Source organism: Dendrobates tinctorius, unplaced genomic scaffold (assembly GCF_039654945.1).
Source record: "Dendrobates tinctorius isolate UK_male_01 unplaced genomic scaffold, ASM3965494v1 ptg000075l, whole genome shotgun sequence".
Classification (NCBI taxonomy): Eukaryota; Metazoa; Chordata; class Amphibia; order Anura; family Dendrobatidae; genus Dendrobates; species Dendrobates tinctorius.
This window is the reverse complement of record NW_027361743.1, coordinates 50,538,214-50,559,622: the sequence shown is the minus strand read 5'-3', so window position 1 is coordinate 50,559,622 and position 21,409 is coordinate 50,538,214. Positions and strand designations below refer to the sequence as shown.

The following is a 21,409-nucleotide window of genomic DNA, read 5'->3' as shown; positions in this document are numbered from 1 at the left end:
TTTATCTTAATTTTGGTGTGCCACATCCTCCTTTTTTTGCTCCTATGCAATGCTGTGCTTTCCAGCCTTTGTGTGTACCCACCTGCTCTACTGATTTGGCTTAAACCTATGTGGTTTCATTCTGGATCCTGTGGAAGCTCCTACACTCTTCTCTCCTGCACAGCTTTCAGTCAGTTCCCAGCACACACCAGCTTTCAGTCAGTTCCCAGCACACGCCAGCTTTCAGTCAGTTCCCAGCACACGCCAGCTTTAAGTCAGTTCCCAGCACACGCCAGCTTTCAGTCAGTTCCCAGCACACGCCAACTTTCAGTCAGTTCCCTGCACACGCCAGCTTTCAGTCAGTTCCCAGCACATGCCAGCTTTCAGTCAGTTCCCAGCACACGCCAGCTTTCAGTCAGTTCCCAGCACACGCCAACTTTCAGTCAGTTCCCAGCACACGCCAGCTTTCAGTCAGTTCCCAGCACACGCCAGCTTTCAGTCAGTTCCCAGCACACGCCAGCCTTCAGTCAGTTCCCAGCACACGCCAGCTTTCAGTCAGTTCCCAGCATACGCCAGCTTTCAGTCAGTTCCCAGCACACGCCGGCTTTCAGTCAGTTCTCAGCACACGCCGGCTTTCAGTCAGTTCCCAGCACACGCCGGCTTTCAGTCAGTTCCCAGCACACGTCAGCTTTCAGTCAGTTCCCAGCACACGCCAGCTTTCAGTCAGTTCCCAGCACACGCCAACTTTCAGTCAGTTCCCAGCACACGCCAGCTTTCAGTCAGTTCCCAGCACACGCCAGCTTTCAGTCAGTTCCCAGCACACGCCAGCTTTCAGTCAGTTCCCAGCACACGCCAGCTTTCAGTCAGTTCCCAGCACACGCCAGCTTTCAGTCAGTTCCCAGCACACGCCAGCTTTCAGTCAGTTCCCAGCACACGCCAGCTTTCAGTCAGTTCTCAGCACACGCCGGCTTTCAGTCAGTTCCCAGCACACGCCGGCTTTCAGTCAGTTCCCAGCACACGCCAGCTTTCAGTCAGTTCCCAGCACACGCCGGCTTTCAGTCAGTTCCCAGCACACGCCGGCTTTCAGTCAGTTCCCAGCACACGCCAGCTTTCAGTCAGTTCCCAGCACACGCCAGCTTTCAGTCAGTTCCCAGCACACGTCAGCATTCAGTCAGTTCCCAGAACACGCCATCTTTCAGTCAGTTCCCAGAACACGCCAGCTTTCAGTCAGATCCCAGCACACGTCAGCATTCAGTCAGTTCCCAGCACACGCCAGCTTTCAGTCAGTTCCCAGCACACACCAGCTTTCAATAAGCTGAATTAGAGCCAGCTGCATAGCACAGGCAGCCATTTCAAACAGAGGGAACTGCGCATGTTCGGCCACAAGAAGATGGTTAGCAGGACGGACAGAGTGGCCAGTAGTACCAACACTTGGTACAAGGACATATATTTTAGATGGGGCATCATTTTAAATACATTTCAATTACAAAGAATATTTATTTACAAGGTGTCTGCATCATTAACAGTACTTTGTATCGTGGCACAACTCCTTTAAATAGACAACGCCAATATTGGCCTTTGTGTAATGAACTGTGTTTATAGTTTATGTATATACCTGACTGAGTAAGGACCATCTTCTGAGAAACAGGAGTCCCAAGAACCAATCCATTCTCCACCGACAGTATCAAACACCTGTATCCTTTTATTTCCACGATCTGCCACCCATATCTACAAGGAAATGGAGAAATGAAGGGCAGCAGAAAAAGCTGTACAACGAGGATACATGTGGTTTTTTTTAACACTTATCCCGTTACTAAACAGAGAAAGTAATGGACCAGAACTAGAAGCAAGAGGCAGAGAATTCGAAAACTGAGTCTGAACCAGAACATAATGTAGTAGAAGAGGCCATGAGGCTCAAGCACAGGTGGCAATTGGCAGCATAATATAAGGGCAACCTGTTACCCTGAATCTGCCGGCAGCATATATGGAGCAGAATCATACTGTGTGCAAAGGGGATTCAATATACACTGCTCAAAAAAATAAAGGGAACCCTAGGCACTCTTACTGAGCAGACACATGGATGTTAGTGACCTTCCTATCATTTCTACCTGTTGTTTATTCCATTGGCACAACATCATGAGAAATGAATCACAATGTTGATTTCACAGAAGTGTGACTGTCTTGGAGTTAGATTTTGTTGTTTAAGTGTTCCCTTTATTTTTTTTTGGAGCAGTATATTTATAATTCAACTCCGTGCTCCCTCTGGATTAAGGAGTCCAGTGGGCGGTCCTACTCAGTGATTGACAGCTATATCTATATGTACACTGTACCAAGGAAGGCTGTCAGTCACTAAATAGGACCTCTAGGGCTTTGTGCACACAGCGGGATATTTTAGGAGTCTTTTGGAGCGGGTCTGCTGTAAAAAGAATAAAAGAAGCTGGAGAGACTCTTCCCAGTCTTTTCTATTTCAAAAGTTTCATTCACACGCTGCGATCAGTACGCCAATTCTGTCAGAATTTAAGCAGTGATTTTCGCCTAGTCAAATGATTGTAAAAAAACAGAAAAACGCTAGTAAAAAAAGGCAAAAAGAAGTGTTTTTTCTGTCATCAATCTGGTTTTTAGTGCAGAAAAGCCACTGGAAAAACACAAAGTGTGAACAGGCGTTTGATGGTCTTGCTCCAAAGACCGCCTGAAAAAGTGTTCAGAAAATGCTTTAAAGAATCTTCTGTTCACTTCTGTGTAAAGACGACTCGCTGTGCAGATTTTTAAACATCTTTCAACTGCTTCAGGTTTCAAAAAAAAAAAAACCCCAAATGGTTAAAGGTGACATGTCTATTCTTCAGGCGTTTTCCTCTATGAACAGGGGCGGGCTGGGCCGGGTGGCAGGAGGGCATATGCCCCCCGGGCCGGTGCCTAAGCAGTTGCACAGGGCCGCTGGAGGACCGGCAGTGATTTATACAGAGCGCACCTGTAGTGCTCGGTTACGTCATCCCCCCAGCTGCCCCGACATGCAGGCTGCAGCAGTATGTCATGAGCAGGTCTAGACTGGCAGTGGCAATACGCTGAAGGTAAATTGGGCCGCTGCGGCCTGGGACAGCCAGGGAGCCGCAGAGAGTAGTTGCAGGGAAGCTTCCGGCTCTGTTCCTGCAGCCGCTTCTTGGAGGAGGAGTATGACAGCTCCACTCCTCATCGGCTCAAGCTGCTGGATGTCTTCTGCTGTATATTCTGCTGCCTGGGACCATGGAGTTCCTGCACTGCTGGCAGGTGAGCACCTTCCCATGACTCATCTCCTTCCTGTCTGCCTCACCTCCTGCGTGGGCTTCTTCATCCTGGGTGGTAAGAGGGTGTATTATGCCAGATTGCCAGCTATCATAGACATTACTGCAGGTCTCCCCATTACAGGTGCAGTAATGCTGTCACTCAGGCTGTAGGGAAAGGCTTCCTCACACTGGAGTCCTCATATTCCACTGGGGACGGAGCTTTGTGCATAGACTAGTGAGGAGAAGAAGTCTGGATTCTGTCTTGTGGCTGCGGTCGATTTATGGCAGCTGCTTGAACTTTCTCTTGAGACCCCTGATCTGTGAGATTTGAAACAGCTGCCACAAATCGCATCATACCACAGGCAGAGCAAGCGACTGACTCCCCCCCCCCAGACAAGAATCCTGCACTGGACTGAAAACTGTGACCCGGGCAGCAGAACACCAATGATAAGACCATCATATATACATATATATATACAGTATATATATATGTGTGTGTGTGTGTTTGTGTGTGTATGTATGTATGTATGTATCTAGTGTGGTGTAGTAACCACTGAGTCCGCTAGGGGGCGCTGTGTGGATGTCCCAGGAGAAAGGATGAATGGCAGAATACTGAATGGCCGTTATGTATCTCAAAGTGGGTGGCTTTGGGATGAAGACTTACAGTGCTGGCAAAAAAAATCTTTACACTTGCGCAGCAAAAAAAACCTTTACATATAAAATCCACATCATAATTTCACTTTTTAAAAGTGTACACAATGAGGGAGATAATAAAAAACTGTCTAATATTAAAGCTGGCTTTGTTGCAAATATCAACCAATCAACGCTCAGTTTTCACTTCTCTGGTAAAGCGAAAGCTGCACTCTGATTGGTTGTTATGTGCAGCTCAGCCGGTTTTGCTATTAGGCAGTCTTTTATTATCTCCCTCAGTTTTTTATTATCTCCCACAATGGGTCGAAAGAAGCTTAAAATGGAAGAGAAATCCCGTGCCTTGGCTCTGCTCGAGAAGGGGGATTCGGTGATTGCTGTAGCTAGAGATCTGGGAGTGTCAAGAGAAGCAATTTATCAACTGAAGCGGTCGGCGGCATCATTGCCTCCTTGGATGGTACCGCAGAGGAAGTCAGGCTCTGGCGCACCTAAGAAGACTTCACCAAGGACTGATAAGCTTCTGAAGCTTGAAGTGATGTCAGATCCTTCTATAACTGCTGTTGAAGTACCCTCTGCTCCTCCAGAACATCGCAACTAGGACAATTTGTCACCGCCTGCAGAAGGACCTGGGTCTAACAAGTTGCCGTGCCGCAAAGAAGCCCCTGCTCACAGCAGCAATGAAGAAGAAAAGGCTTGCCTTGTGTAAGAAATATCAAGATTGGACATCTGAAGAGTGGAAGAAAGTGATGTTTAGTGATGAGAGCACTTTCAGGCTGGTCAGGGGAGGCTCAAAGGTTGTGCATCATCCGAGTACCGTGTCACGGTATGACCCAAAATATACAGTTAAGACTGTTAAACACCCTGACAGTGTGATGGTGTGGGGTGCATTCAGTGGAAGCAGGGGCAGGGCAGGTTTGTACTTCCTTCCCAAGAATGTAACTATGAAAGCAAGCAATTATATTACTGTTTTGGAAGAACACATGCTTACTTTTTGGGTCATACATCAGCGTGATTACTTTATGCATGATAGAGCCCCGTCCACAAAGCCAAGGCCGTGAGAAAGTTTCTCAGTGACCATAACATTAACATTTTAGAGTGGCCAGGTAATTCCTCTGACCTTAACCCCATAGAAAATGCCTGGAATTTAATGAAAAACTAGGTTCAAGAGACACAACCCAGCAACATCAACAATCTAAAGGAGGCGCTGAAGACACTGTGGGTAAACATGGGCTCCACATACTTAGCCAGCCTTGCTGAATCCATGCCTAAACGACTGCAGATGGTGATAAAATGTAAGGGTGACATGACAAAATACTAATTGTAATAAAATATCCACAATAAAACACTTGAATCCACTTGAATATTAAGATTTTGTGGTTTCATTGAACTTGTAAAGATTTTTTTTTGCCGGCACTGTATGTGTTGATCAGCAGTGATACTGGTGATGTGTTGTTTCAATGTGTAAGGGAGAAGTCTCCAGGTAACTAGAGAGATGGGCGGCCCTGGTTACCTACAAACCCACCCAGGGGGTGTGTTTAAAGCACTATTGTAAAGCGTGTGTAAAAGCTTGAAGGACCTGTGATGAGTTCAGAGTCATGTGACCCGGTGGGCGTGGCTATGGACCATATAATGTGGCCAGGGTAGGTCACATGGGGTTGAATGCTGGGACCCGGTTGGTCCAGTGTGGAAGGTCCCGCTGAGATGGAGCTTCCTGGCTAACAGCACGTATGGACGCTGTGTTTAATGGCTGCAAGTGCCTGAGAGTTCCCAGGGAAGGGAATGAACGTCTGCAGTAAGCTGAAGCAGCCATGAGGAGATCCGGACGTGGGTGAGATAAATGTGGCTAAGAGAGCCTGTATGCTGGACATTGTACAAACCGTGTGAACACAGGGTTTACAGAGTGAAGCTATAATGGACGCTCTGCTGTTTATATGCTGAATCTATGGAGTTTATGATATTGCTTTGGTTTATGATGATGAATAAACCTCATGGACTATACTGCTTCATGAAAACCCATGCTGGATCTGGTTTTGTGGCGGCTAAGCGAGAATCCCCTATCTGAATGACAGCGCTACCTCACACTAGCTATGAACCCGTTCTACGCCCGGGTGGCGAGCATTTTTATGGGTATATGGTCTCCCATCCTGGTATGTGCTGCCCCCTCCTATCCTGGTATGCATGGTCCTCTCGCCCCCTCCTATCCTGGTATGCATGGTCCTCTCACCCCCCCAATCCTGGTATGCATGGTCCTCTCACCCCCCCAATCCTGGTATGCATGGTCCTCTCACCCCCCCAATCCTGGTATGCATGGTCCTCTCACCCCCCCTATCCTGGTATGCATGGCCCCCTCACCCCCCCTTTCCTAGTATGCATGGTCCCCTCACCCCCCAATCCTGGTATGCATGGCCCCCTCACCCCCCAATCCTGGTATGCATGACCCCCTCACCCCCCAATCCTGGTATGCATGGTCCTCTCACCCTCCTTTTGGGGTATGCATGGTCCCCTCACCCCCTATCCTGGTATGCATGGCCCCCTCACCCCCTATTCTGGTATGCATGGTCCCTTCACCCCCTATCCTGATATGTATGGTCCCCCTCACCCCTATTAAACTGCACACATACACAAAAGGCCGGGGGAGGAGTGTGGTGCCGGAGCACGCGCATGCCCATACCGTGCTGTCCGGCGCCATATTGCTGAAGACACTGTAAATGCGTCTTCAGTAAAATGGCGCCGGATAGCGCTATGCGCATGCAGGATTCCGACGCCTCGGTCTCCAGCGAGAAGAGAAGCGCCGCGGCAACGCTCCTCCCGGTCAGGTAAGTATGGTGCCGGAGATCGCAGTATGCATTCAGTGTCTACGCGTACCGCCATCTCCTGCGCCATACACACTCCTCTTACTTGTAACCGCTGGATGCCTCCTTCTGTCTGGAGCCAGACTGCGCAGGCAGGTTGCGCTTGCGCAGTCTATAAAGGCTTAAGACAGAGTGACGCTCCCAGCGTTATAGATATAAAATAAACTGTATGATTGTGCGTGTTCATATGGACATGTGTGGATATGTGTGGTACTGTTCAGACATTGTATTGGTTTTGCTGAGGCACATTATGGTGGTATTAGTAAAGCATTGTTCATTGGTCTTAGTGAGGCAGTGTACTGTTCTGTTGAGAAACTGTGTGGTGGAAAAGGTGTTATCGAGGAACTGTATGGTGCTGGTATGGAGGGACTGTATGGTGATGTAATGGAGGGACCGTATGGTGATGGTATGGAGGGACCATATGGTGCTGGTATGGAGAGACCGTATGGTGCTGGTATGGAGGGACCATATGGTGCTGGTATGGAGGGACCGTATGGTGCTGGTATGGAGGGACCGTATGGTGCTGGTATGGAGGGACCATATGGTGCTGGTATGGAGGGACCGTATGGTGTTGGTATGGAGGGACCGTATGGTGCTGGTATGGCGGGACCGTATGGTGGAGTAATGGAGGGACCGTATGTTGGTGTTTTGGAGGGACCGTATGGTGGTGTTATGGAGGGACCGGATGGTGCTGGTATGGAGGGACCGTATGGTGCTGGTATGGAGGGACCGTATGGTGCTGGTATGGAGGGACCGTATGGTGCTGGTATGGAGAAACCGTATGGTGCTGGTATGGCGGGACCGTATGGTGGAGTAATGGAGGGACCGTATGTTGGTGTTTTGGAGGGACCGTATGGTGGTGTTATGGAGGGACCGGATGGTGCTGGTATGGAGGGACTGTATGGTGCTGGTATGGAGGGACCGTATTGTGCTGGTATGGAGGGACTGCATGGTGATGTTATGGAGGGACTGTATGGTGCTATTATGGAGGTGCTGTATGGGTGGTGGACGGTGGGAATGGTGAGCAGTGATTCACATAGGAAATGAAGATTACATGGCCTGACAAGAGAGGAGGGAAGGGAGTATTGGGCCAAGTGTTTTACTGCTAGAGTAGATTCAAGGACTGTGGTGTGTGTGTATCATTATACAGTGGGGCTGTGTTTGTATTATTCGGCGGGTGTGTGACTGCAAGTTTGTGATTTGCATACATGCGGTCACATGCCGACTAGACTTGCACGGCCTAATGCAACTGTATTGAGCAAGGCCAGAAACAGTCTAGTCGGAATGTGGCTGCGAATATACAGTGGGTATGGAAAGTCTTCAGACCCCTTTAAATTTTTCACATTGTTTCATTGCAGCAATTTGGTAAATACAAAAAAAGTTCATTTTTTGTCTCATTAATGTACACTCTGCATCCCACCTTGACTGAAAAAACAGAAATGTGGAAATTTTTGAAAATTTATTAAAACAGAAAAACTGAAATATCACCTGGTCATAAGTATTCAGCCCCTTTGCTCAGTATTGAGTAGACGCACCTTTTGAGCTAGTACAGCCATGAGTCTTCTTGGGAATGATGCAACAAGTTTTTCACCCCTGGATTCTTCCTTGCAGATCCTCTCTAGTTCTGTCAGGTTGGATGGTGAACGTTGGTGGACAGCCATTTTCAGGTCTCTCCAGAGATGCTCAATTGGGTTTAGGTCAGGGCTCTGGCTGAGCCAGTCAAGAATGGTCACAGAGTTGTTCCAAAGCCACTCCTTTGTTATTTTAGTTGTGTGCTTAGGGTCAATGTCTTGTTGGAAGGTGAACCTTTTGGCTAAGGTCGGGGTCACACTTGCAACTGCAATGTGAGAAACTTGCGTGAGTCTCTCGCTTCAATACCAGGACTGCTGCCGGCATTCGGGACCGGAGCGTTCAAACTGCATAGGAATACTTGCAGCCGCACACTCCGGTCCCGAGTGCCGGCGGCAGTGCCAGATATTGAGGTGAGAGACTCGCGCAAGTTTCTCGCATTCTGGTTGCAAGTGTGACCCCGGCCTAAGTCTGAGGACCAGAGCACTCTGGAAGAGGTTTTCATCTAGGATATCTCTGTACTCGGCCGCATTCATGTTTCCTTCAATTGCAACCAGTCGTCCTGCCCCTGCAGCTGAAAAACACCCCATAGCTAGTGTTGAGCATTCCGATACCGCAAGTATCGGGTATCGGCCGATACTTGCTGTATCGGAATTCCGATACCGACTTCCGATATTTTTTCAATATCGGAAGTCGGCATCGGAATCGGAAGTTCAAAGTTGATTGACAGCCGAAATGACGTCATCATGATGCGCGGTGTGTGCGCATCATGATGCGCCGTCATTTCGGGCCTTCCGGGGGTGCCTGCCGGGGGGCTGTGTGGACTGCCCGGGGTCTGTACCGGCCTGCCGGGGGGCTGTGCCGGCCTGCCGGTGGTCTGTGCACCCTGTGGGGGTCTGTACCGGCCTGCCGGGGGGCTGTGCCGGCCTGCCGGTGGTCTGTGCACCCTGTGGGGGTCTGTACCGGCCTGCCGGGGGGCTGTGCTGATGTCCGGGGGTCTGTGCAAGCATCGTCCGATGGGACTATAAGTCCCATCTGGCGATGCCTGCTACCATGACAGTGATTGACACATTAGCCAATGATGGGACAGTAGTAGTCCCATCATCCGGCTAATGTGTTAAATGTTAAAAAAAAAAAAAAAAATACTACATACATACTACATGCATGCTACATACATACTACATGCTACATACATACTACATATATACTACATGCATGCTACATACATACATGCTACATACATACTACATATATACTACATGCATGCTACATACATACATACTGCATGCTACATACATACTACATACATAATACATACATACCACATATATACTACATACATACTACATACATGCCACATACATACCACATACATACTACATACATACTACATACCAAATATATACTACCTACATACTACATGCATGCTACATACATACTACATACATACTACATGCATGCTACATACATACTACATATATACTACATACATACATACTACATGCATGCTACATACATACTACATGCTACATACATACTACATGCTACATACATACTACATATATACTACATGCATGCTACATACATACTACATGCTACATACATACTACATACATACTACATGCATGCTACATACATACTACATGCTACATACATACTACATATATACTACATGCATGCTACATACATACTACATGCTACATACATACTACATATATACTACATGCATGCTACATACATACTACATGCTACATACATACTACATACATACTACATACATGCTACATACATACTGCATGCTACATACATACTACATACATACTACATACATACCACATATATACTACATACATACTACATGCATGCTACATACATACCACATACATACTACATGCATGCTACATACATAACACATATATACTACATGCATGCTACATACATACTACATGCTACATACATACCACATACATACTACATACATACTACATGCTACATACATACTACATGCTACATACATACTACATGCTACATACATACTACATGCATGCTACATACATACTACATGCTACAGACATACTACATACATACTACATGCATGCTACATACATACTGCATGCTACATGCATGCTACATACATACTACATACATACTACATGCTACATACATACCACATATATACTACATACATACTACATACAATACATTCATACAATACATACATAGACATACAGTACATATAACATAGAGTAACATACTTACCAATACTTGTCACATTTTTCCCCGAAGCCATTGTCTTTTACTGTATAAATATTAACATAACAAACCACAAAAATACTCACCCACGATCCGAAGCAGTCCACGAGTGTGTCCCACGACGATCTTGGGTAGAGAACTGCAGCATCAGCTGATGCTGCCGTTCTCTACGGGCTGCAGGAATCCAATGACGGAAGGTAGGTATCCTTCCGCACTGTATTCCTCCGCCACTTTTTGCATGCATGTAGTATATATGTAGTATGTATGTTGCATGTTGTATATATGTAGTATGCATGTAGTATATATGTAGTATGTATGTTGCATGTAGTATATATGTAGTATGTATGTTGCATGTAGTATATATGTAGTATGAATGTAGCATGTATGTAGTATGTAGTATGAATGTAGCATGTATGTAGTATGCATGTTGTATGTATGTAGCATGTAATTTTTTTTTTTTTTTACATTCAACACATTAGCCGGATGATGGGACTACTACTGTCCCATCATTGGCTAATGTGTCAATCACTGTCATGGTAGCAGGCATCGCCCGATGGGACTTGTAGTCCCATTGGACAATGCCTGCACAGACCCCCGAAGCCTGCACAGACCACCGGCAGGCCGGCACAGCCCCTCGGCAGGCCGGCACAGCCCACCGGAGCCTGCACAGACCACCGGCAGGCCGGCACAGCCCCCCGGCAGGCCGGCACAGCCCACCGGAGCCTGCACAGACCACCGGCAGGCCGGCACAGCCCCCTGGCAGGCCGGCACAGACCACCGGAGCCTGCACAGACCCCCTGGCAGGCCGGCACAGCCCCCCGAAAGGCCCGTACAGACCCCAGAGAGGCTGTACAAGGCAAAAACAGGGTTTTTCTTATTCCGATACCGGAAGTCCCATAGACTTGAATGGGACTTCCGGTATCGGAATCGGCGATACCGATACTTTTTTTTTTAAGATCGGCCGATCCATTCCGATCCGATACTTTGAAGTATCGGACGGTATCGCTCAACTCTACCCATAGCATAATGATGCCACCACCATGTTTCACTGTTGGGATTGTATTGGGTAGGTGATGAGCAGTGCCTGGTTTTCTCCACACATACCGCTTAGAATTATCACCAAAAAGTTCTATCTTCGTGTCATCAGACCAGAGAATCTTATTTCTTATAGTCCGGGAGTCTTTCATGTGTTTCTTAGCAAACTCTATGCGGGCATTCATATGTCTGCCACTGAGGAGAGGCTTCCGTCTGGCCACTCTGCCATAAAGGCCCGACTGGTGGAGGGCTGCAGTGATATTTGACTTTGTGGAACTTTCTCCCATCTCCTACTGCATCTGTGGAGCTCAACCACAGTGATCTTGGGGTTCTTCTTTACCTCTCTCACCAAAGTTCTTCTCCCATGATTGCTCAGTTTGGCTGGACGGCCAGGTCTAGGAAGACTTCTGGTGGTCCCAAACTTCTTCCATTTAAGGATTATGGAGGCCACTGTGCTCTTATTAACCTTGAGTACAGCAGAAATTCTTTTGTAACCTTGGCCAGATGTGTGCCTTGCCACAATTGTCTCTGAGCTCCTTGTCCAGTTCCTTTGACCTCATGATTCTCATTTGGTGTGACATGCACTGTGAGCTCTTATATAGGCAGGTGTGCACCTTTACAAATCAAGTCCTATCAGTTTAAATACACACAGCTGGACTCCAATGAAGGAGTAGAACCATCTCAAGGAGGATCACAAGGAAATGGACAGCATGTGACTTACCATAGGAGTGTCTGAGCAAAGGGTCTGAATACTTATGACCATGTGATATTTCATTTTTTCTTTTTGAATAAATTAGCAAAAATTTGTACATTTCTGTTTTTTTTTCAGTGAAGATGGGGTGCAGAGTGTACATTCATGAGAAAAAAATAAACTTTTTTGAATTTACCAAATAGCTGCATTGAAACAAAGAGTGAAAAATTTGAAGGGGTCTGAATACTTTCCGAACCCACTGTATATATCGCATGCTTGTGGTCACAAGACCACCTGTTCCCGGCACCGGCACCAGACTATCATCACAACACATGGTGCGCATGATGTGAGGATTCACACGTAATAAATGTAGACATGTAGCTTACGATCCGACAACCCCTTTAAGGATGGGCAACTACTCGTGGGCCACTGCTGTGTGCTTGCCCCCCAGGCTAAAATTTGCCAGCCAGCCCCTGTCTATGAAGCCGCTCCATACTGTGTAACAGAAATCAATTGGAAACCTAAGAAAAAGAAAGTGCCCGGAAGACACTTGGGCATCTTTTTAAGCGTTTTCTAAGTGTTTTCACCTAAAAAAATATAAAAAAAAATCAAAAACAAAAAAAAACCCTAAAAGTTTTATTATTGCTTAATGTATTTAAAAAAAACATCCAAAAATCACCTAAAAGAACGTCTATGACATTAACAGAACACTAACAAAAATACTTCAGGATACTAAATAAATAAATAAATAAATAAAATGCTGGTGTTTCCTGAAGCAGTTTCCACTTGAAAAAAAATGTTTTTGCCTGCCTGAAAAAAAACAAAAAATTGTGTGAACATACCCTTACTGAACTCAAGGTTGCAGAGTGAGCGGGTATTTGGCAAGAGTTTTTTTTTTATGTTTAATACACTGGAAATGTTCAAACATATACCGCACGTTTCATTCAAGTCAATATTAGAAACCATATAATGGCATACCTTCACGGTGGCACTGTTCATGGAAGCCAGCCAGCCAGTAGTAAATGTTATTCAGTTTATTGCCGAGCGTGGCTTAGCATTTAGAGGAGATAACGAATTGCTTGGATCACCTAGAAATGTAAACTTTCTGGGCATTCTTGAAGTCATCGCCCAGTACGACAACTTTCTTGCACAGCATATCAAAAATCAAGCCAATCACGGCAAGGGTCATACAGACTACCTGTCATCTACAATTATGGAAGAAAATATCAATGTAATGGGTGAACAAGTCCTCAGAGAAACTATTTCTCGAGTTAACAAATCAAAATACTACTCCATCTCTTTGGACTCCACACCTGATGCAGCTTACGTTGACCAACTAACCCTTGTATTGAGGTATATGGAGAAAGATGGCGCTGTGGAACGCTTTGTAACATTCATGGCAAACAAAGGCCTTGGCGCTCAAGACATGTTCAATGCCTTGTTGGAATTTTTGAAGAGACATGTAGCTTACGATCCGACAACCCCTTTAAGGATGGGCAACTACTCGTGGGCCACTGCTGTGTGCTTGCCCCCCAGGCTAAAATTTGCCAGCCAGCCCCTGTCTATGAAGCCGCTCCATACTGTGTAACAGAAATCAATTGGAAACCTAAGAAAAAGAAAGTGCCCGGAAGACACTTGGGCATCTTTTTAAGCGTTTTCTAAGTGTTTTCACCTAAAAAAATATAAAAAAAAATCAAAAACAAAAAAAAACCCTAAAAGTTTTATTATTGCTTAATGTATTTAAAAAAAACATCCAAAAATCACCTAAAAGAACGTCTATGACATTAACAGAACACTAACAAAAATACTTCAGGATACTAAATAAATAAATAAATAAATAAAATGCTGGTGTTTCCTGAAGCAGTTTCCACTTGAAAAAAAATGTTTTTGCCTGCCTGAAAAAAAACAAAAAATTGTGTGAACATACCCTTACTGAACTCAAGGTTGCAGAGTGAGCGGGTATTTGGCAAGAGTTTTTTTTTTATGTTTAATACACTGGAAATGTTCAAACATATACCGCACGTTTCATTCAAGTCAATATTAGAAACCATATAATGGCATACCTTCACGGTGGCACTGTTCATGGAAGCCAGCCAGCTGTTAAAAGACCCTTCCACAGATAGGCTTAGTGCAAGAAACTCCGTTTACCAGATCCCTGGGGTCGCCCCAGCCTCCACCCTTTATTTCCAGTTTAGAGATCAGGACTTACCCAGGGACCCCTGGGCTGCAGGCCTGGATTTAGGGGGGGCCCAAGGGGCCCGGGCCCTGGGCCACCCACCAAGCGGGGGCCTCCCACCAATATAGGAATAAATATCTCAAAACATGTAAAATACACATCTCTCTTTGCCGTGAACCATTTCTAATGATAAGGAACATTTAACAAAAGAGAAACTATTGAAAGTGTAGAGACCTGGCTTCGGTCCTACATCTCAGTGGCTGGCGCAGAGCGGCAGAGTCATGGCACCTGCGTCAGCATCCACTGACCTGGCTAGCCAGACTTCCGTAGTACCTGTACCTAATGCTTAGCTTATGGCATGCCGCAGCCTCCTCCGATCCCAACAGAAGCTTCTAGGCGCGCCGCGCTACCTATTCAGCTATATCGCTCCCTGACCCTCGGATTAGATCAGATGATAGTTTGTTCAGTTCAGCTACCTTCGAGGAAGGAGGCACAGCCACGGAGTCGGCGCGAGAAGAGGATTCTCCACCGCGGAGCTCGGCAGGACTTCACTCCTCTGGATCTTCAGTCACTGAAGATCCAGAGTGAAGTGGTTCAGTCTTCACAGTGTCGCGGTGGGCGAGTATGATCTCTGTCTGTGTGTGTGTGTCTGTCTGTGTATCTTTCTTGCAGCTCCTGTCCTACACAGTACCATACTGTATATACAGGTCCACACTATATTCTGGATTGCAGTGTGTCTGTGTATACTGTATGTATATAGTGTGGACCTGTTTACAGTATAGTGCTGTGTATACAGTTTATACAGCCCCTCAGCCTCTACTCTATATACAGCCCCTCATGTATATACAGCCCAGCGGAAGCCTCTCATACATATACAGCCCAGCAGCAGCCTCTGACATATAGAGCCCAGCAGCAGTCTTTGATATAGACAGCCCAAATTTCTACAATATACATACATACTGTACATATGTACATATCTTAATCTTTAATTCCCTTTCAGGACTTCAAGGTTTGACAAGGTCATTTTGTTATTTTTAGATTACCATCATGGACAATCGTGAAGGAGATAGGCACAGACATCGCACAAGAATTTGGGAGTCTGGGGCTTCTAAAAGACGTAAGGCAAAAGAAGCAACAATGAAATCAACAGAAGAGATAGCGAAGACAAGAAAATTGGACGAGTTCTTCACTGTTCATTCAAGGCAAGTGTCGGGAAAGGATTAATGACCTTGTAGAATTTGATCAACCTGACAATGCTTCAGTGGAAATGCTTGTTGATCCTGGCAAAGAAAAGGCTGAAGTAGTAACGTGTACAACTGAAGAACACAAAGAAAAGGAGACTGATAGTGGCACATCTTATGGAGGAGGTGAAGTTTAGGGCCCACCAGGGGGCGATGACTTTGGACTTTGGCCATCCATTATTTTGGAACAGATGCGAGATTACTGGCTGAAAAGGGGTGTATCAACAATCCACCACTGTGATGAAAGTTTGTTCATTGCACACTCGGTTCAGCAACCTAGAAAGGACTGCAAAAGGACAGCAGTATTCCAAGAATGTGCACACTTGGGCTTTTCCGTCGTCAAAATCATAATAGAGAAGTCATAACAAGGAATTGTTTATGCTTCTCTTCCTCTAAAGGACGCATTTACTGCTTTACGTGCAGATTGATGTGCTTTATTACAGCATCTGAGTCTTCTCAGCTTTCGTCTAATGCACGGTTCCCCAACTCCAGTCCTCAAGGCCCACCAACAGATGTTTTCATGTTTTCAGGATTTCCTTAGTATTGCTCAGATGATAATTGCTTCACCTGTGCAATACAAAGGAAATCCTGAAAACATGATCTGTTGGTGGGCCTTGAGGACTGGAGTTGGGGAACCCTGGTCTAATGGATTCTGTGATTGGAAACATTCACAAGACCGTATAAAAAGTAATGAGCAGTAAGCAGAACATCTGAACTCTACAATTGCTTTCAATATGAGGTTAAAAGCGATTGGGCGAATTGATACGGAGCTAACACAACAGGTCGAGGCTCAGGAGCATTATTGGAGGTCAGTATTGAAACGAGTAGTAAATGTTATTCAGTTTATTGCCGAGCGTGGCTTAGCATTTAGAGGAGATAACGAATTGCTTGGATCACCTAGAAATGTAAACTTTCTGGGCATTCTTGAAGTCATCGCCCAGTACGACAACTTTCTTGCACAGCATATCAAAAATCAAGCCAATCACGGCAAGGGTCATACAGACTACCTGTCATCTACAATTATGGAAGAAAATATCAATGTAATGGGTGAACAAGTCCTCAGAGAAACTATTTCTCGAGTTAACAAATCAAAATACTACTCCATCTCTTTGGACTCCACACCTGATGCAGCTTACGTTGACCAACTAACCCTTGTATTGAGGTATATGGAGAAAGATGGCGCTGTGGAACGCTTTGTAACATTCATGGCAAACAAAGGCCTTGGCGCTCAAGACATGTTCAATGCCTTGTTGGAATTTTTGAAGAGACATGACCTAGACCTGGGATATTGCCGCGGTCGCATTTATGACAATGCATCTGCAATGAACAACAAATACAACGGCGTGCAAACCAAAGTGAGAGAGAAGAACAATCTTGCATCCTGGATTCCTTGTACGGCACACTCTTTAAATCTGCTTGATAAAAATGCTGTAGAAAGCTGCTCGAGTACTGTACATTTTTTTTTTTACTTCCCTTGAAAAGCTGTTCCTCTTCTTCACAATTTCAATGCATCGGCATCAGCTCCTGACTGAGACTTTGAAAAATATTGACTCAGCAACAGCACTGACTCTCAAACGTGTACAACAATGCGTTGGTCCTGCAGAGCTGATGCTACTAAGGCCCTTAAAGCATGACTATCAGCAGACTAAAGATGTACTTAAACAGATTGCTGATGACTTTGAAGAAAAAAAGCTGTGTACGGTGTGAAGCAGAAGGACTGTTAAGACAAATGAATCAGCTTGAAATTGGTATTAACACCACCTTCTGGAATGATATCCTGCAAAGAACAGATGCTACTAGTAAAAATCTACAACACGCAAAATTCGATCTAAACACTGCTGTGGCGTCACTAACCAGCTTAAAAAAACTATGTTGCATCAAAGCGTGACTCCTTCAAAATTTATGAGAAGCAAGGCGAAGAGCTGTCTGGTTCATCTGAGTATATTCAGGCGATAACTCGACACAGGCGCCGAAATGTCTGTCTCAGTCCATTGGATTATTGCCATACGGAAGAAGTACAACTCAGCCCCTCTGAAAAATACAGAACAGAAACTTTCTTGCCTATCATTGATCAGTTTATCGCTTCTCTTGATCAACGTCTTCAAGCATAAAAAGATATATCATACAAAATTTAGCTTTTTTAGCCATCTGAAAGAACTGTCTTCAGACGAGCTTAAGGCCACAGCAGAGCAACTCGTCAGGTCTTATTCAGATGACTTGGACATTACATTTATCAAGGAACTGTCAGTTTGTAACATTTGCCAATTTATTCACAGACGAGGAGCCAAAAGATATCAGCACTAAACTTTTCATGTACAAGCTTATCATGGAAAAGCGTGTGCAGTACACTTACCCAAATATTGAGATAGCTCTAAGGATATATCTAAGTTTGATGGTAACAAACTGCAGTGGAGAGCGTTCCTTCTCAAAACTCAAATTAGTTGAAAACCGATTAAGGACATCCATGAAGCAGGAACGACTTGTAAATTTGGCTATTATGAGCAGCGAGTCAGATATACTGCATGAATTGGACTTTAGTGACATCAGTAGTGATTTTGCAGCACGAAAATCAAGGAAAGTGCCTGGATTGTACAAAATGAATGATTTTACCTGAATTAGTCTGCGTAAATGATTTTTGTAAATAAACTTGCTTCGTTTCATTTTGTGTTTTTGCATTACATATTGCAACACCTTGAAAAATGGGCCTCCCTCCAAAATGGGCCCCGGGCCACCCACCTCTTAAATCCGGCCCTGCTGGGCTGTGGCCATAAGGTCAGCTGCTGACCGGTGGAGCAAGCTGAAGGCAAGAAGGGTGGTCAAATGGGGCAAGTGCCAAGAGGTCGAGTCAGGGACAAAATCAAAAAGCCAGCAGATAGCCAAAATACAATCCAAGGTCAGAGAAAGGAAAAAATCAGAAAGCCAACATAAGAGCAAGGACTAGAGCTACAAGCCAGGTAAGCAGAACTCACTGACTTGCAGTGAAAGTCAGAGGCACAGGGGTTTAACTAGAAGGCAGAAAGGAGTGATTAAAACCAGACAATCTAGTGCCAATGATCGAATAATAAAGCAGGACTGTTGCTGTCAAGCAGCACCCACAATAAACATGCTGCGCCACCCAGCAACCGCAGCAGAGACAGAACCATCACAGATATTACACATCCATCAGTGCACAACGGATTCCTTTGTTTAAAAAAAACAAAACAGCATACTGTGTAGAAAACATTTTTCACTGAATGTCACTATATGGAATAGTGTAGTCTACTGGCCATTCCATACAATAAAATAGATGGTTGTGCACTGGAGAGTCACTGCATCTGAGACAGGAGCAGAGCGCCAAGGGAATGGAAGTGAGATTAGTAGGTGGTGTTTTTTTTTCATGTGTATAGGATGCTTGTATGTATCTGGGAGGCTACGTGGGGGCTCATGCCATATCTGGGAGGCTAAGCGGGGGCCTCTGACGTATCTGGGAGGCTATGTGGGGGGCTCATGCCGTATCGGGGGGGCTACGCGGGGGGGGGCCTCATGCCATATCTGGTAGGCTAAGCGGGGGCCTCATGCCGTATCTGGGAGGCTAAGCGGGGGCCTCATGCCGTATCTGGGAGGCTAAGAAGGGGGCTCATGCCGTATCTGGGAGGCTACGCGGGGGCTCATGCCGTATCTGGGAGGCCAAGAAGGGGGGCTCATGCCATATCTGGGAGGCTACACAGGGGGCTCATGCCGTATCTAGGAGGCTCATGCCGTATCTGGGAGGCTACGCGGGAGGCTCATGCAGTATTTGGGAGGCTACGCAGGGGGGGCCTCATGCCGTATCTGGGAGGCTATGTGGGGGCTCAAGCGGTATACAGGGGCTGTGTGTGGGCTCTTACGGTATATAGGGGGCACATACGATATATAAGGGGGATATCAGCATTTGTAATTCTGCTCAATATTAAGCAATACAATTAATATTAAATAATTCTATATTACTATTAATATTGAGCTGAATTAATTTCAGCCTATTGGTTTGGCCCTTTACAGTCAATGTCTCTCATGTGGCCCCTTAGGAAAATTAATTGCCCACCCCTGCACTCTACTGATATTATTCTAATTGTATGTCACACATAAAACAGAGGAGATGAATATTTGCTGAATATTATAACATTAAAACGCTTACCCGGCCTACGTCATCCACTACCACACTGTGAGGAATGTAAAACTGACCAGGTTTGGTTCCGTTGCCCCCCAACATCCATTGCAAGCTGAAATCTTAAACAAAATGAAATCATCAAAACACATGAACAAGTTTCATCATTTACCCCCATCAAAAAGATCAGGGGACGCTAGAAATGTAGCCCACATCGTATCTTGTCCTCACACCCCAAAATCAGTATTTTTACGATCAGATGGCAAATAGACTGGGAAGCTAAGAAAAGGAAAGGGAATTGCCCACTGTAAATAGGAAATAAAACCTGTCTATATCTTGATGGAGGCCATTCCAATAATGCTGAACGACAGAACATAAAGGGAAAAAAGGAAGGGATGAATGGCACATCCACGTTGAATAATAATAAAAAAAAAAAATCTTCAAACTTTATTACACATTCATCAGATTAAAATCCACATGATGATTTTGGAAAAAGCACTCTGGCGCTAGCTGCACCTTTAGTCATAGACTACACACTAAGGCTACTTTCACACATCCGGTGTGTGGGGTCTGGCAGCGTGCGGCGAAAAGCCGGGCCGCCGGATCCGGCCTGCAGCTGTGACACCGGATGTGTGTGCGGCGAGAGATACGGCTCGGACATTACTTAAAGGAGCCGCAGGAGGAGGTGGACAGAGGCAGCCGATGAGAGACAGCTGCTGAAAGGGAGGTGAGGGGAGGAGAGGAGAGGATAGGAGAGGGGAGGGGAGAGAGAGAGACATGGGGGGTTAACACTTAGTGTCCAGGCGAGAGAATTTCTCTCTCTTGCCGGGCACTTGTAGGGTTAACCCCACAGAGAGATCTCTCTCTCTCTCACCCAGACACTGTGAGTGTTAACCCCACAAGTGCCCGGCGAGAGAGATCTCTCACAAGTGTCCGGGTGACAGAGAGAGATCTCTCTCTCTCTCGCTGGGCACTTGTGGGGTTAACATTCACAGAGTCCGGGCATGCGCTGTGGAAAAAGCCGGTCCGGCGCTGACAAAAAACGTTGCAGGGAACGTTTTTTGCAGCTGCCGGACGGCTAATTTATGCCGTGTCCGGCAACAACCGGACACGACGCATAACCATCCGGCACGATGCGGCGACCATGAAATCTTATGGGACAAAACCGGATCCGGTGCTGGATCCGGTTATTAAAAATTTCGCCGCATCGTGCCGGATTACTAAAACCGGATATGTGAAAGAGGCCTTAGGGAGCAACTAGCGCCAGAAATGCGTCAGCGTGTGTTTTCCAAAATCATCACGTGAATTTTAATCTGATGAATATGTAATTAAGTTTGAAGATCTTTTAATTCAACTTGGAGGATAATATAAGTTGCACCAAGTAAATATGTAGTCAAAAAAAGCTTAAAGTGGTTGTTTCAACTTGAGAAAAGCAAGCAACTTTGCAATTTACTCTTCATTAGAAAAACAAATTTTTCAAGAACTGGGGGATTTTTAATTCTACAGTTTACTATGTGTTGCCACTACTGCAGTCTATCAGTCGTGGCTGGACTACTAGGCAAAAAGCACAGCGCTTACAAGC

General features: G+C 45.6%; 1 protein-coding gene across 2 annotated transcripts in view; it reads right to left on the bottom strand.

Moving 5' to 3' along the window:
- Positions 1–21,409, bottom strand: part of NHLRC3 (NHL repeat containing 3) — a 72,294-nt gene that overhangs the window by 8,269 nt on the left and 42,616 nt on the right. For both annotated transcript variants that reach the window (XM_073583264.1, XM_073583265.1), the window contains exons 6-7: positions 19,858–19,949; positions 1,595–1,707 (exon numbers count right to left, since the gene is read on the bottom strand). In XM_073583264.1, coding sequence (XP_073439365.1) covers positions 1,595–1,707; positions 19,858–19,949 — 205 coding nt within the window. The remainder of the gene's footprint in view (positions 1–1,594; positions 1,708–19,857; positions 19,950–21,409) is intronic.